Genomic DNA, 16,636 nt, shown 5'->3' with positions numbered 1-16,636 from the left:
ATTGCTAACTGTCGTGAACTCACCTTGGCCACAAATGATGGCACACTATAAATGAAGAATAGAGAATTTTAGAGAAGGCTGGCTATGAAATTCAATTAAGTATTGCTAACTGTCGTGAACTCACCTTGGCCACAAATGATGGCACACTATAAATGAAGAATAGAGAATTTTAGAGAAGGCTGGCTATGAAATTCAATTAAGTATTGCTAACTGTCGTGAACTCACCTTGGCCACAAATGATGGCACACTATAAATGAGTGCATGCGCACATCCATCTTTCTTGATGGCGACCACCAAGAGATTCTGATCGCAGCTGACACTGAGGTGGGTGGGCTGTGAGGGAAGAGGCACTTCTCGCCGAGGATAATTGGTGATCTCTCCACCAGTGCCTCCACTAGGGTGTTCCAGTCCAAAGAGGCTTGATGATGAGATAACTAACAAGATAAAATATTTGAGTTTATAAGTGTAATTCATATGACAAATACAAATGGGGGGGGGGGGGGGGAATTAATTAAATGGTAAGAAGGTGATAAAACTTGGGCCCTTTGTCACTTATTCTGTTTAACAATAATGTCGTCAATGAATAATCTGGAAACACTATAGATACAATAAGATTTCAGTTGATGATGAGGCTGATATAACCATAAAGTTCCATACTTTGCAGTATCAGGTGAAGAACTGGTGTACGCAGAATTTTGTCAAGGGGGGGGGGGAAGGGGAATCATTATTAAAACTGTTCACAATTTACATTATCGGTATTTTAAATATTTTGTATTATTATTATTATTATTATTATTATTATTATTATTATTATTATTATTATTATTATGTTGTGGTATATTTATTAATATTTTAGTACTGGGTGTGTCATGGCTCGCTGTATGCCGTCATGTGGCTAGCCGATGAGCCTAGAGAATTCAATCTTCCTACACTTCCACAGAGGTGTATTACCCATGTGCCAGAGAAGTTTCCTGGCAAGTACGGCGTTCATTCTGAAGAGTACGTACCGATACGTACGGTAACGCCGGTAGTGGCAGGAATGTGAACTGTTTGGAAACACGTACTGTCAGGAAATGGGGAGAGGGTTAAGACGATTATTTACGTATTTGTTGACATTAATTTCGACGGTCAACATGGACACGGAGCATTTGATTTGTGTTGTGGAATGTCGCCGTATGCAACCGATGATAACAAATATCCTGCGTACGACTTGCCCGCGCAAAACACAGTTCGAAAGAGGTTATGGTAGCACATAGACCGTACAGACCGCCATCTGTTGCTACGAGTTATACCATACATGTTCTCAAGTTGAGATTGAACGCCTTGAATAATAGGCAACTTCTCTGACATATAAGCTGAAACTCGCTTCAAATCGGTGACTCAACAACTTCCGTTTAATTTTGTGTAATAAAAAATGCTTGTGTCATTATTATACTTACACAATAATTACATATATATTTAATCAACAGTTATTTGTGGCTCTCTCTATAATAAAGATAGCATTATTATAATTTGAATGTGCCGCAGCACCAAGCACAGGGATTACACTGAAGGATGACTATGCCATGTCGATGTAGATTTTGTTACTCTAACAGTGAAAAATCAGAGAAGGAAAAACGATTATGAATTAAAAAATACTCAAATTTAAATATGTACAGTATTATCCGTGGTAATGAAGGGGATGGACTGAACAGTTAATCGAAATAATCGGATAATCCGTGCCATGAAAGATTTTGTAATTTCCTCTATGGTCTTGTAACTTAACTCGCGAGGTTGTGGATTAGAAGTCCACTAATTTAAGTCTGATTGTTAATGACGGTTATAGAACGGCAATTCCAACAGTAAACAATACTGTCTTAATAATAAAGGTTTATAATAACACTCCCTAGAAAAAAATACATAGGGCCTACTAATATATAATATACAAAACAGTACTTCATATAAGTTATATTATTTCTGAAGTGAAAGGAAAAAAGAGCGAGAAATAGACAGTCGGATAATCTGCCAATCAGTCAATAGGGTGACGGATAATCAGAGTTCAAAGTGGGTGTCAAACCTGGTAATCCCCATCCTTGCATACACCCCGAGATTTATTTATTTATTTATTTATTTAGTCATTTATTTATTTAATCTGGTAGAGATAAGGCCATCAGGCCTCTACCAGGTATATTCAGAAAATAGGGACCAGTCAAATATTACCGATGATGAATTATTCTGAGTAGATTCATAAATGAGCTGTATATTAAGTGAATCACTGGGAAGCTAAGTGCTGCTTTCTATGACATTACATCTCCAACTCTGTTGTTGCTGAATACAGCTATGAGGCTTTTCGAAGCGAAAGTGTGTCCTACACTCACGTATGGGCTAGAGCTTATATGGGATCATCTAACATTAAGCCAAATGAGGGCAATGGAGAGTCTCAAGGCCAGGTTCTTGAAGAGGATAATGGGGATTTCAAAATTTGCACCATCGAGATTGACCTACATACTAGCCCGAGAGACATATCTAGTGGAGGATCTGAGGATCAACCTACAGCTGCCATCTACAGAGTGCTACAAGAAGCTGCTTGAAGAGTTGCGGAGGAAGAAGGATGAAGTATGGAAGGAGTTCTACACTACTGAGGCAGTGACGTGACGCGAGTGGACTGAGACAAACTTTCAGATGAGACACTTAGTAACAGGACTAGCTGTGCATGGTTTCCATTTCAAAATGTGTGTGACAACAAGTTTTCATGACCCAAGGGATTCATGCGTGTGTAAACTGTGTGCCCAACCGTGCGACAGATACCATATCACGAGATGTACAGCAAGAATATGGTCCATCAGTGAACTTGTAAATGACATATAAGTCAATGCACATTGTGCGTAATTTATTTCTATTATTATTATTATTATTATTATTATTATTATTATTATTATTATTATTATTAAAGTGCTGCTTTGAGAGCTAGTATAATTATTTTCTGTTGTGAATTGTTAGTAGAAAATGGGCAGTACAACTGAGAAACAAGCTGTGAATTTCGTGCTTAATTCACTTCCTTCATGCAGAAAATATAGCCATTGCAAAACTACATCGCCAAAAATGTAGCAAAGTTTACTGCCCCCATGTTCCCCCACACCAAAAAAAGTGACACTGGATTCCTGGAATTTTCTGTGATTGCGTGTAATGTCTGTACAGTAACTGACATTTTGGTCAAAAATGAGATATGTAGTGTATAATATGGTATCTTACATTCTACGTCTAATGCAGTAGTTAGTTTTCTAACAGAAGTATACAGATTTTAGTTTCCTGGTAACCACATGTATAAATGTTTACTTACCTAATAACTTCAAAACACTAAAATGTCACCTACCATGTTTTGCTCCCGAACTTCTCAATTAAAGTAATGGAATTAGGATAAATAAACACAATTTGTTTGTGTGTGCATGCGTGTGAAAACTTTCCATGAACGTTAAATTACTTGATCTGTATTATTGCAATAATGTTAAAGAAGTATTTCATGATTATCATGCATAACAATTTTAAACTTACTTATGTGTACTTCAATAGTATCTTTGTTTCTCCCACCCTCTCAATTAAGATAATTGTTCTTTTCACAGTGCCCATTAAATCTGTACTGAAGAGCATCACAAGTGGTTTGCTGCCTACCTTGGATGCCGGTAGGGCTGCCCACAAATATAAGTCCATACTTGCTAGCTGTAGCCACTAAATTTACAGCATTTGTAAATATTCCATCTTGTCCTGTGAATACTCTGAGTCGACAAAGAAGTTTGAACTGGAAATCCTGCAACATGTAAGATAAGTTACCATCATTATGGCTGCTTGCTTTTCTGTAGTCTTCTTTTATAGCTGGAGTTTCAGGCATACATGCCTCTGGAATGTCAGTTCACGAGTTCAGTCACAGTTGGGATCAGTGCATTTTGAGTGATAAAAAGTCAGTTGATCATAAAATAATCCGCACAATGCAATTCACATTGCAACGATGCTCAGGTTTTTTTTTATTCCAGCTGCATAACAACAATTTTACACAGGGAACAGAGCAATTGCTAAAGGCAAATATGCTTTCGACATCACTCATTTTGATGATAATACTCGTATTCTGGTTGAAAGTTAATAAAGTAAAAACAAAGTACACTTACTTACAAACTGTTTTTAGAGAACCCAGACGTTCATTGCCGCCCTCACATAAGCCCGCCATCAGTCCCTATCCTGAGCAAGATTAATCCAGTCCCTACTATCATATCCCACCTCCCTCAAATTAATTTTAATATTATCTTACCATCTACGTCTCAGCTTCCCCAAGGTCTTTTTCCCTCTGGTCTCCCAACTAACACTCTACACACATTTCTGGATTCACCCATACGTGCTACATGCCCTGTCCATCTCAGATGTCTGGATTTAATGCTCCTAATTGTCAGGTGAAGAATACAATGCGTGCAGTTCTGTATTATTTAACTTTCTCCACTCTCCTGTAACTTCATCCCTCTTAGCCCCAAATATTTTCCTAAGCACCTTACTCTTGAACACCCTTAAACCTGTTCCTCTCTCAAAGTGAGAGTCCAAGTTTCACAACCATACAGAACAACTGGTAATATAACTGTTTTATAAATTATACTTTCAGTTTTTTTTTTTTTTTTAATTTGACTAGATGACAAAAGATCCTCAACCAAATAATAACAGACATTTCCCATGTTTATTCTGCGTTTAATTTCCTCCAGAGTGTCATTTATATTTCTTACTGTTGCTTCAAGATATTTGAATTTTTCTACCTCTTCAAAGGATAAATTTCCAATTTTTATATTTCCATTTCGTACAATATTCTCGTCACGAGACATAATCATATACTGTGTCTTTTCAGAATTTACTTCGAAACCTATCTCATTACTTGCTTCCAGTAAAATTCCCGTGTTTTCCCTAATAGTATGTGGATTTTCTCCAAACATATTCACGTCATCTGCATAAACAAGCAGCTGATGGGAAACGAAGTATACAAAACCAAATTCTAAATTATACAACACTCAAAGGTTGAAAAGTTAACGATAGTCATCATCTTATTGAATGTACCCATTCTCTTAAAAACTACTTTCTTCAGGTCGCAATGATAGCTCAGAATATAAAAGAGACTGGTACCTACTTAGTGAAAAGGTCTTGAGACCTGATTAATTAATTTGTTTATCATGTTAATCTACCTACGTTTTTATGTAGCGCTGTAATTATTTATTTGAGGGACGTATTTCCCACATATTTGAAATAACAAAATAAGAGATGTGTTTTTTTTTAATGCAATGCCCTCTCGTATTCAGTACCATAAGGCATTTTTTTGCAGCAACCACTACGCGGGAACTCCACAAGTACAAGAAGAATAATAGGGCCCCTATTTTTATAACATTATAAATGCAGAGAGACACCCTATACAATTATTCAAATGCATATTTTCAGTAAGGTTCTGCCACAACATGCACTGCTCACGGTTCTTTGGAAAAGTAGGTTTTTGAAGACAGAATCATTACTATAGGGGAACAACTTACAAAACTCCGTTGGTCTGGGCATGTGTCAATCTTAAAGAGTGAAACAATATAATGTTCATCTCCTCCTTCCTAATTGTCAGCCAATAGTAGTGTGTAGTGATAGCAGTGCTGCATCAGATGACTTGTTAATCAGTAGCGACATTGGTTCAGATCAATGGAGGGAAACTCGAGAATCCGCCTCCAGCACAGTGGTAAGGTTTAGTAACCTCCTACAACGGAGGTCACGGTCACATGGTCGTCAGACTTGACCATGTGCGACTATTATCTATGGGGAATCTAAAAAAATATAGTATCTAGGAATAATCTCATACTATAGAGGATTATCAGATAATTGCAATTACGGATATGGATTTTTTTAGAGATAATTAAAATTTCATTAGAACGTAATTATCAGACTGTGTGACTGCAGTATGACATCACTTCGAAAAACTGCTTTAACATAATTTCTGTAGTGCTCGAGAAAAAGTGGCACAAGTCAAAAATGTTAATTTTTACAGGAGAAGGAAAAAACTATCTTCAGACTGGTTTATGTCGATTTGGAATACCTATGTCTCTTTTCCCAAGCGAGCATATGTTCCGTAAGTTGCCAATAAACTAACAAAAACTTTTTGTGGAAATTGACTTATGCCACTTTCCCCAAGCATTGCAGATTTCTTAATCATTGTTTGAACCTCATAAGTAACACCAATAAGGCATCAATCATGAGGCAACTATGCCAGGAGATAATGGATTATAGTGGCCAGTTCCTTTCTCTCGCCAATGCATACATCGCCTGTTAGCTACATATTATAGTAGTCAGACTTCAGATGTACACAAACAATTAATTGTTCTTCCTCTGACACATATCGCCAAGTCAGATGTACTGCCCGATAATAAATGTAGGCCTACATATCAGCCAGAACTTCAATGAGAGGTATCTTACTCATTATGAAATAAAAATTAAATTATGCTGCATGTTGCTCGAAATTGTAGGATTCAGGGAGGATAATGATAGATAAAATCGCTTCTTGGCGCGGTCTTGGGTCGCTAGAGTTCCCGTGTGACGGAGTCTACTAGTCTAAAAAACGTACTGTACCCAGGGTTGGGAAGTTAACGAGTAAAATTAATTTCTACACAACGCGTAAAATGCATGGTTTTCTGCCCAAGGGCAGGTCTTTTACTGCAAATCCAGCATTCTTCAATCTTCCCTATTTTCTGTCTTCCCTTTTGTCTCCGTATATGATTCAATATCGTCTACCATCTGATATTCTTCTGCTACGAACTTGTCACCCGTTCACCATTCCTTCCATTGCATCCTTCAGTACGCAGTTTCTTCCTAACCAGTGACCCAGCAAATTCAGTTACCGGTACTAATGTAAAAATGTGTTAATTGTAAATTCATTAGTAAATTATTTAAACTGATATTGATACGGCAACAGCCATAGAGTATGAGGCCGATGAATTCATAAATAATTATTCATAATTTAAGACATAATTTCGGACGTGTGTTCTATTTCCGATTAGACTGATTACCTAGTTTATTTTTTCTGAGGTTTTCCCCACGCGCAAGATAAATGTCAGGTAATCTGTGGTGAATCCTCGGAGTCACCTCACCAATTCCATCGACGCTAAATAATCCAATAGTTGATAGTATAGCGTCGTTAAACAACCAAGTTAAGAAAAGTAAAGCATAAAGAAATTAAGTTTCTAACGACAATATTTTCACTTTTTGTTGCTATATCGTAATGCATAATATTAACTAATTAATTGAATTTTTATAGTTATTGTAGTTTGAGTAGGTAGGAACGCATTGAGGGTCCGAAATTGTATTTCAGCGCCTATTTCATGATACATTTAGAGCCTATTTTAGGTGCCTAAAAGTTGGTTTTTAAGGGCCTAAAATTCCGAGGTCTAGTTATCAGACAACAATCAATTATTTTGAGTTGGCTTTACCAAGAGTGAAAATGAACGTGCTACAATCTTCGTATAATAATAGTAATTACTCACCAGTAATCTGTGAAAGTTCGTTGAGGTTAGTCATAATAAGGCACTGCATTAAGAAAACGAAAGCAATATACTATCACATTCCTTTGTTATTTTAATTGACTATACGACAAACATGTTTTTAAATACTGTACAGCTGTAGAATAAATATGGTAACCCTAAGAAAGTAAAAGAAAAGATAAATTTAATAGGTATCGAACTCGGGACTTCTACATTACTAGTATTCTTTTCTACGCTCAGAGCTATCACTAAAAGCTGAGGAAAGGAACGGTAAGTAACTACTATAATATGCGTTGCTTACGGGATTACACAAGCTGGCGCATAGCACGATCGAGAGTAGGTCTCTGTGAATCATGACAATTTCTGTGTAATCCCGTAAGCAACGATAATATGACATATGACATCGCATGGAATATTTTAATTATTATGTATTATAGCGCTGAGTAAAATAGATCCCATCGTGCGAAACATTCGTAGAAAGTGGCACAGAATTGCAGTTTCCCCAAAAATGTGTTGCTTGAAAGCACGGAAAAAAGATCTACTAAAAAAAAACATGCAATTTTATTGCCTCCAAGAGTTTGAAAGTGATATGCCGTAGACTGTAATTTTAAGTCTACGCGTGTTTTCTACGTATAGTTTACATGACAATTTTTTCATGTAGTCTATGTAATCTATCACAGAATACATTTAAAAAGTGGTTTTATTGTTTTTATAAGAAACCAAATTATTACTAATAAGCATTTTCATGTTTTATTTTTATTTGCATTGTGCAGACTCAATTCCACGAATTAAAAATAAACAGATTACATTTTTCTACATAATTACATCGCCTACGTTATTTACACCTAGACTTAAACTATCGAATTTTACTCGCAAACGCACATACTTTGATTTCAATATGAACCTTTCAGAAGAAAGTACTCACAACAGTTCCCTTAGCTCAGTTGGTAGAGCAACTGATTACGGTACGGAAGGTCACAGGTTCAAATCCAGGCTGGGTGGCAATTTTTATTTCTACCATTTGTTTTATTTTTTTTTGGTATAATACCACTTTTACGTCTAATACGGGCGCCACACAATTTCGGGGAAAATTTCAGTATACGGATTCCTCACTGACAAATATATCTCAAAATACTAAAAAGGGCAGATTTTTCTGCGTTTGTCGAATGCACATCATCATGCTTACGAAAAGGCACTTTCCAGCGCCAATAATTTATTTTGTGTGCACAAGGTTGGAATTTTAAAGTAAGATAACAATGTCATAGTAGTCGGAATAACCAGTAACGCTTTGAAATTGAAGATAGGTGAATGAATAATATTAACTTAACCTGGTATTGGTAAGCGTCACGTTAACACCATGTCAAGGGAATCCCACAAAAACTTAGTCTAATAGGTCTAGAGAGTCGGGCAAAAATCCAAATTACGGCTTTGGAAAAATCCCGCCAGAATTATGAGTCTTTGAAGGACTTAAAATAGATCTATGCCTGTGTTCTTCTAGCAGAGGAAATTATTGCATAAACTTTTTAGTGCTTAGTCCAAACTCTGTAAACTCCTTTTAGTAGAAATGCTGAATTGGTGAGTTTTTAACAGAGCTCCACACCAAAGCAGTTACTGCATTGAAGATGACAAGTATAACTTCACAAAATATAAATTATCTCAACAAGCCCCTTTCTCTTCCCCTAAGTTTTTGGTTATGTTATGCTCCTAACCTCACTTTATTGTCTTTCCTTACCTGTACGTCTCTGGGATTCGCTGGTGGAGCTACTGACATGGTCGATTAGATTCTGGGAGAACTACGTCTTAATTAGTGAAGATCATATCAATATACAACATGCATTCGTTATGTTCGTTATGCACAAATGACAATATATTAATATTGTACAATATACTGTTACTCTGATCTTCTAGATGCTGCCACCAGATAGAGCACAGTGCGTAAGTATTACGATTACGAATTTCCTGTTATATTGTACACAAGCTCAAGCATGATCATATGAGAAATTGTATTATTGTGCGGTTAACCTTCGCTCTGCTTCGTCGCATCTCAATTCATATGACGTACTTCCTATCAAATGTTAAATTTATGTATATACAGAGCTACCAACAACGAATTTAAATTTTGAACTACAATTATAATATTTGTATATCTATGCAGCATAAAATTAACTAACATATTTCTCGAAATATCCTTTATATATATTTTAAAATATAAAGTTATTTATGTAAAGATTTATATAATCATTTATAAAATATATTCTGTTTTCGCATGTTCCCTATTCTGATAAAATGACTTTCAGTTTTCAATTGGTCTAACGAGAAAGCACGAAAAGTCACGATCTTCCAGACAGCTGTACGAGTCGCACCATTGAGAGCTGAGATAAGAGACGTAGGTGCTTTGGGTGCTTTCGTAGTTTGGTGTTCGTTTGTGTGAGTCGCGTAATTGAAATTATATCCAGAAATGGCTAGTCCGAAACTATATCGACGCGATGAAGTGGCACACAAGAATAATAGTCAGGGAGCGTGGATAGTAATTCACAATTCGGTGTACAATGTAACTGAGTTCTTGAATGAGGTAGGTATAGTTAGGCTAATTTCTTCGGTATTCCACTGTAAACGTATTATAGTGGTTATAGTGACTTGCAACAATGATGTGCTTTACTTGTCTCTTTCTGCATTAAGCAAATATGACAAACATTTGTTAGAGTATTGTAGACTTTTGTATTTATTCAAAATTTATCTTCTGCGTTCATTTCATTGTAAGGGCAAGTGCTTGAACTATGCGACCATTTAACCTTGACGAATGATGTAATTGAGATACGACAATTCCGTAGACTGTAGCTTTGATTTCGTCGTTGCGAGTAGTGATGTGTGACTATCATAAATTCCATATTCATTATAATTTATTGTTGTGTACTATTTCACAGCATCCTGGTGGCGAAGAAGTTCTACTGGAACAAGCTGGAAAAGATGGTACAGAAGCATTTGAAGATGTTGGTCATTCCACAGATGCAAGGGAGATGATGAAAAAATATATAGTTGGAGAGCTTGTGGAGGTATGTAAAAATTGTAGCATTTGCCGTGTTTAGGCCTAACAACTAATTTCATTGTGCGTCATCAAATCTTTGTCATAAATGTAATTAGCGATTTCTAATGTGACTTAAATTCGTTTATATGTAGGCCCTAAATTATAAATGTGTGAACAGTGTAGACAAAAATGTTTACATAGGTAATTAGCATTTACATTGTACTATAGCTTCTATATGTTTCTCTTGCAAATGCAAATGTCCTGTCGACTCAGACCTAATCGTAAATGTTAAAATACGGTGACTTTTCGTCTAAGACGAAATTTTTTTTAATATAGGCCTACACGTAAGCCTTCGGCATACTTCTGAATACTTCAAATGTAGTGTAGTTACATGCGGTGATAATAAAAGCAGAATTGAAAAAATACAAATTTGGTGTGTTGTCCCTTTACAGGAAGATCGGATAGAAACACAGGAGAAGAAACTGACATGGCAACCCGAGAAGGACGACAGAAATCCAAGGTGAATAACGATTTATATGGAGTGTTTAGGTTTCTTAATTCATGTTGGATTGAGTGTGAGACTTCATTTGTGCGTATGAAATATTTTCACATATTGTGCAGTAATATTTTGTAGTTTCATGAGCGGAGTTCGCTGACGTGTGCAATTGTTTGTGTTTTTATTTCGTATAATTCATCTCCGTCATGAAGAAAAATAAACAGTGAATTTTCTGCGCTTTTCTGTTATATTTTGTTTAAATATTGAACATAGGTAGAAAGTATTCGTCGTGTTACTATATCACGTAATATTAACAGAAATGTCCGACATTGTAAGAATAGAGTCTGTGTAGACGGCACGAATTGCTCTTCTCCCCCCCCCCCCCGGAATCGTTGCTGTGTGGTTCGCTAAATGAGAACCCTAGACTGGCAGCTTAGTCCTGCCCCATTTTCTGTTTTCCCTTTTGTGGATATTATGATCGGAACAAATGACTAGTTATGTGAAGATTTACAGTACTAATAAGGTCTCGTACGGGTAGGTGAACGTACCCCCGCCCCTTCTACTCCACTTTTAAGTCTGTACCCTACTTTTACTCTGCCAAAATTACCTTGCCCATCATTCTCCCTACATATGACATCATCTAACTTTCTGCCTTTGTTCTCTTGTGTTTTTCCTTTAATTGTATTCTACACTCAAGTCGTTGTAATTATGCACCTATTAACAGCTTTACGTAATGTTGATAGTGAGAAGTGCGACGTTGCCACAAAGACCACTACACAACAGCTGACTTCTTCATGCCAGACTACTTAACTTACTATTATGTCCATACGCAAAGGATTCTCACTCTGCGAGTTTTTTTTTACTGTATTTCACAGCGGCACTACAAACTATTTATAATACTAAAACGCGAATTGCGCACGTGGTAGTATTACCACAGTCTAGTATATACAGTCGCGAAGCTCAATACGTAGTAAATATGCAAACATTAGATAGTTGCTCACCACTAAGATCGCTAATATCGCCTCATTATAGGCAATGCAAAATAGAACCGTCACAGTCTATTGTTTCTAGCACCCTCAAAACTCAAGCTTCGTGACTGTATATAGTAGACTGTGGTATTACCATGTAATGCAGCGTGTAGCAAATCGACAACACAGCGTTCCGCATAGCAGCTGATTGCTATGTTCTGATTGGTTCAGAAGGTTACCGCTTAGCGTTCATCAAATATTTAATGGAAAGGGTTGCCAGCGCAATTAACTGTCAAGTGCCTAGTTACAATGGGGTGGGAATAGGAGCATTTTGTTTCAAAGTTTTCATAATATCTTCAGTATCTTAAGCAATACGTTTCTTTTTTTGTGCACCAGCATTATAAACAGTATTTATCGTTAGTGAAAATCGTTTATAATACGCCACAGTCTTGTACCAGAGCGTAAAATATTATCATGCCTACCAAAACGCCATGACTTCTATCCATTCATTTAGTGTTCTGACCAAAGGCAGGTCTTCACTGCAAACCCAGCTTTCTCCAATCTTTCCTATTTTCTGTTTTCCTCTTTGTTTCCTCATATGATCATAATATGATATATCTTAATGTCGTCTATCATCTGATATCTTCTTCTACCTTGAACTCTTCTCCCGTTCACCATTCCTTCTAGTGCATCCTTCAGTATGCAGTTTCTTCTCAGCCAGTGACTCAACAAATTCCTTTTCCTCTTCCTGATCAGTTTCAGCATCATTCTTTCTTCACCCACTCTTTCCAACACAACTTCATTTTTTATTCTGTCTGTCCATTTCACACATTCCATTCTTCTCCATATCCACATTTCAAATGCCTCTATTCGCTTCTCTTCACTTCGTCGTAATGTCCATGTTTCTGCCCCATATAATGCCACACTCCATACAAAGCACATCACTAGTCTCTTCTTTAGTTCTTTTTCCAGAGGTCCACAGAATATTCTCCTTTTTCTGTTAAAAGCTTTCTTGGCCATTGCTATCCTCCTTCTGACTTCTTGACAGCAGCTGATGTTACTGCTTATAGTACACTTCAAGTATTTGAAGCTGTCCATGACGGCATAATTTGTGTCATAATTGCTATTTATATATCAAGGGTATTATGATGATAATTAAGCACTGAGGGCAACAGATTTGCTAACTCGAAGGCTAATTCCCGGTTGCATAGAATAATTTATGTCTTTGCTAGAAAAGAAAATGTATATTAATATATCACATTAATTTGATGAATGTTTGTCAATGTTATATACGTCACAGTCAACAATGAAGTTACTAATGAAATGGTAACTAGGAAACTCGTACAAAATGGATGAATGTAATATTCCTCAAGAAGTTTGTGAATTGGCTATTGAAACTGAAAACAAGTTATTACTTGAAAAGTTTAAAAATGTATACAAGAAATACGCTACGTTTGTGCGTTGGGTGAAAGATACGCATATGGATGTTGTAAATGAAGCTGTTTTGATGACGTACTTTGAGAATATGGTATATTTATAGGCCATTTTGCAATTGCTCACGCAGTCGTAATGTACTTCCTTACATAAATCGTATCCAAGGAGTAAAACTACTATAATCTCTAAGTAAGACATAACATTAATGTTATGAAACGATTTGCCGTATGCTATAATTTATTTAATACATCATTGTTGTCGTAGGAACCCTTTTCTTTATAGAATCAAACTATTCATCATTGCAAATTTAATATATTATTTATTTATTGTTTTATAATGCTGTCGTACAAAATATAAGGTATGAAACGCGTGTATAATGTTATACAGTTATTGCACTTGTCAGAATTAGGAAACTTGCGAAAATTGACAAGTACCATAAAGTAATTATAAACAGGGTGCGAATTAACGGGAGGGATGGGGGATTTCCCCCCTGTTGGAAAGTTATCCCCCTCTCATAAATTCATATTAACATCCCTCTCAGGGATAAATTCCATCTCCCCCTCACAAAATATAATTGTTTTAATATAAAGTATATATAAAGTTGTTGTTTTCTAATGCCAGCCGTTTGACAATAAAGTCATTTGACCTTTTGCACTCCAATATTTTTCAAAGATATTATTATGGCCAGCCACTGGAGCACAGATTTTGAGGTGTTCTGAATCCATTTCTTGGTTTGAGTTGCACAATGGACAGTTAGGGGACTGATATATTCCAATTCTATGCAGGTGTTTGGCCAAACAATCATGGCCTGTTGCCAATCTAAATGCAGCTACAGACGATTTTCGTGGTAAATCGGGAATTAACTGTGGATTATGATGCACATTAAAGTATATGCACATTTGCATATAAAGTATAAAGTAAGCAAAGGAAATAATATTGATGTATTACCATCACTGGTAAGCTGACAACAATCAATTGCTTAGGAATTACACATCTTATCTTAAGCCTGTTCACAGATATAATTATTATTATGACCAAGATGCAAGACAAGCAACTCGGTGCGACCAAGTGTTGAGCTGTATTGAATGAAGATAATAATAATTTTATGTATTGTATTTCTATCTAGGATTCTATCCCCCCCCCCACATCAGAAATCTTAATTTGCACCCTGATTATAACATTATAAACTTGTTTCATGATATTTATACTGTTAATTTCTGGTATCAGACTACTTTAAAGTCAATCCAACCACTCTACTGTGACTTCACTGTAGGAAAAAAGGACAAGGTGAGCATCCAGCCACCAATGTAACGAATATTGCACCCTACATTGCCACTATAATGCAATCACAGCCACAACACATTTAGATCCTTATTGCACACTATACAGGGTGTAACAACTTCAATGTTTAGAATTTCTGGAACATGTTCCCTGACACATTCTACGTTGATTAAACCTAACATACCTATATCCGAAATTGAGAGGTTACAGAGATAACAGAGCTGGAAAAAATAGAACTTCTTGCAGCTCCAAGCATTATACGTTTATACAAGGCCTATTTTATGGCATTACTAAGTAGAGATACATAAACATTTGAAAAGCAGTGAATGAAGGAAATTTTACTTTTAAAAGAAATTAAATTAAAATTGTTTAGGTTGCTAAGGAAACGAAACAGACAACAGTTTAAAATAACAGTTGTGAGAAAAATAAACCGTATTGTGACTAGTCTTTTTATTGAGTTTTGACCATTAAAACATGCCTTTTGTGTACACACATCAGGAATACGCCGACATAGTTTATGTGTATGGACTGTGTGATGGCAATGCAACAGCAGCTGTTTTGGCATATCAAGCACGGTTCCCAAATCGTAGGATTCCTAGTGCACAGGTATTTTCACGTGCCTATTGGCAAATTTCAAGAAGTACAGTGTTTGGAATCTTAAGGACATTTTTTTTCATCTTTGCACTGCTTCTTTCATACTCACAAGTAGTTGATATTAAAATGTAATATGGTACTAATAAAAATAATGACATAGACATGTCACTTTCGGAAATTGGTGTTACTTCTTTCAGTATTCAGCGATAAAATTAAACTCAAAAATTTAACTTTGGGGTACAAATACTCCAAACCTATAGAACTTTGGATATAGGTATGTTAGGTTTAATCGACGTAGAACGTGTCAGGGAACATGTTCCAGAAATTCTAAACATTAAAGTTGTTACACCCTGTATATGGAATTATCATATTAACACATTTATTATTTCATAAAACATACACTGAACGAACTGAATGTAATTGTGAAAGCTGTCATATTTTCTCCCCAACATCACAATTCACTTCCACTAGGTGGGACCCGGCACGGCGTGTAGCAGGGATGGCAGTATGTGCTAACAAAACGATACTAAACGTGAGGAATGTTACTACAGGTGTGTAATATTATGTGAGGGGTTAAGTTAGAGAGAGTAGGTGTGTTATATGTGAGGGTTTAGGTTAGATTAGATGTGTAGTATTATGAGAGGTTAGGTTAGATTAGATTAGGTGTGTAATATTATTACTATATTGGCGACACGGAAACCCCCTTCATTCTATCCCTCAAATTAGGTCACATTCACGAAATATGGCGTGTTCTTCATTCACGCACGACGATTTTGATATTATAAGTAAGGTATGTATTTGGGGCGGGTTGGGTGGACATACAGCTTCCCAGGATGACTGCATCCAATTTCCAGTGCTCCATACAATTTGAAGGGTGCCAGAAAAAGAACGAGCCCAGTCCATTTTGGCAAAATGATCAGGATAGCAATTTAAAGTCTGTCGTTAGCATATAGTTTCCCTTGTATGCCACTCTCAAATCTGTCATGCACTCTAGATTATTCACATTACCACAGTGTTTCATTCATAGGATTTAATCAGTGTTTTCAAAACTACTCGAAGCCGCGACCCACTTTTGGGCGAGACTTCTGTATGGGACCCTCACTACCGAACTGGTAGGGTATTTAACCCCTTTCGAAAAGTACAAGTCCCTGTGAAATCGAAAACAACGATAATTTTACTCAAAATTAGTGGTTACCACTAACAACGACCAAAATAGAAGAATATAGTGCAACATTGACAGGAAATATTACACGAACATCATTTCTTGTTGCTTGATTTGCTGATATGTTCGAACACTTAACACTTGAATAATAATTTCAAGGGAAAA

At 36.3% G+C, this 16,636-nt stretch overlaps 2 protein-coding genes across 2 annotated transcripts in view; one reads left to right on the top strand and one right to left on the bottom strand.

Annotated features, from left to right (window-relative positions):
* Positions 1–9,560, bottom strand: part of Nup214 (nuclear pore complex protein Nup214) — a 61,400-nt gene extending 51,840 nt beyond the window's left edge. Inside the window, exons 1-3 of the mRNA XM_069842520.1 lie at positions 9,244–9,560; positions 3,649–3,784; positions 226–434 (exon numbers count right to left, since the gene is read on the bottom strand). Of these exons, the coding sequence (XP_069698621.1) occupies positions 226–434; positions 3,649–3,784; positions 9,244–9,282 (384 nt within the window). The 5' untranslated portion in view covers positions 9,283–9,560. The remainder of the gene's footprint in view (positions 1–225; positions 435–3,648; positions 3,785–9,243) is intronic.
* Positions 9,561–9,847: 287 nt separating this feature from the next.
* Positions 9,848–16,636, top strand: part of Cyt-b5 (Cytochrome b5) — a 13,893-nt gene continuing 7,104 nt past the window's right edge. Inside the window, exons 1-3 of the mRNA XM_069842521.1 lie at positions 9,848–10,083; positions 10,436–10,564; positions 10,989–11,056. Of these exons, the coding sequence (XP_069698622.1) occupies positions 9,970–10,083; positions 10,436–10,564; positions 10,989–11,056 (311 nt within the window). The 5' untranslated portion in view covers positions 9,848–9,969. The remainder of the gene's footprint in view (positions 10,084–10,435; positions 10,565–10,988; positions 11,057–16,636) is intronic.

Source organism: Periplaneta americana, chromosome 12 (genome assembly GCF_040183065.1).
Source record: "Periplaneta americana isolate PAMFEO1 chromosome 12, P.americana_PAMFEO1_priV1, whole genome shotgun sequence".
Classification (NCBI taxonomy): Eukaryota; Metazoa; Arthropoda; class Insecta; order Blattodea; family Blattidae; genus Periplaneta; species Periplaneta americana.
The sequence above is the reverse complement of the archived record's forward strand: the minus strand, read 5'-3'. Positions and strand labels throughout refer to the sequence as shown.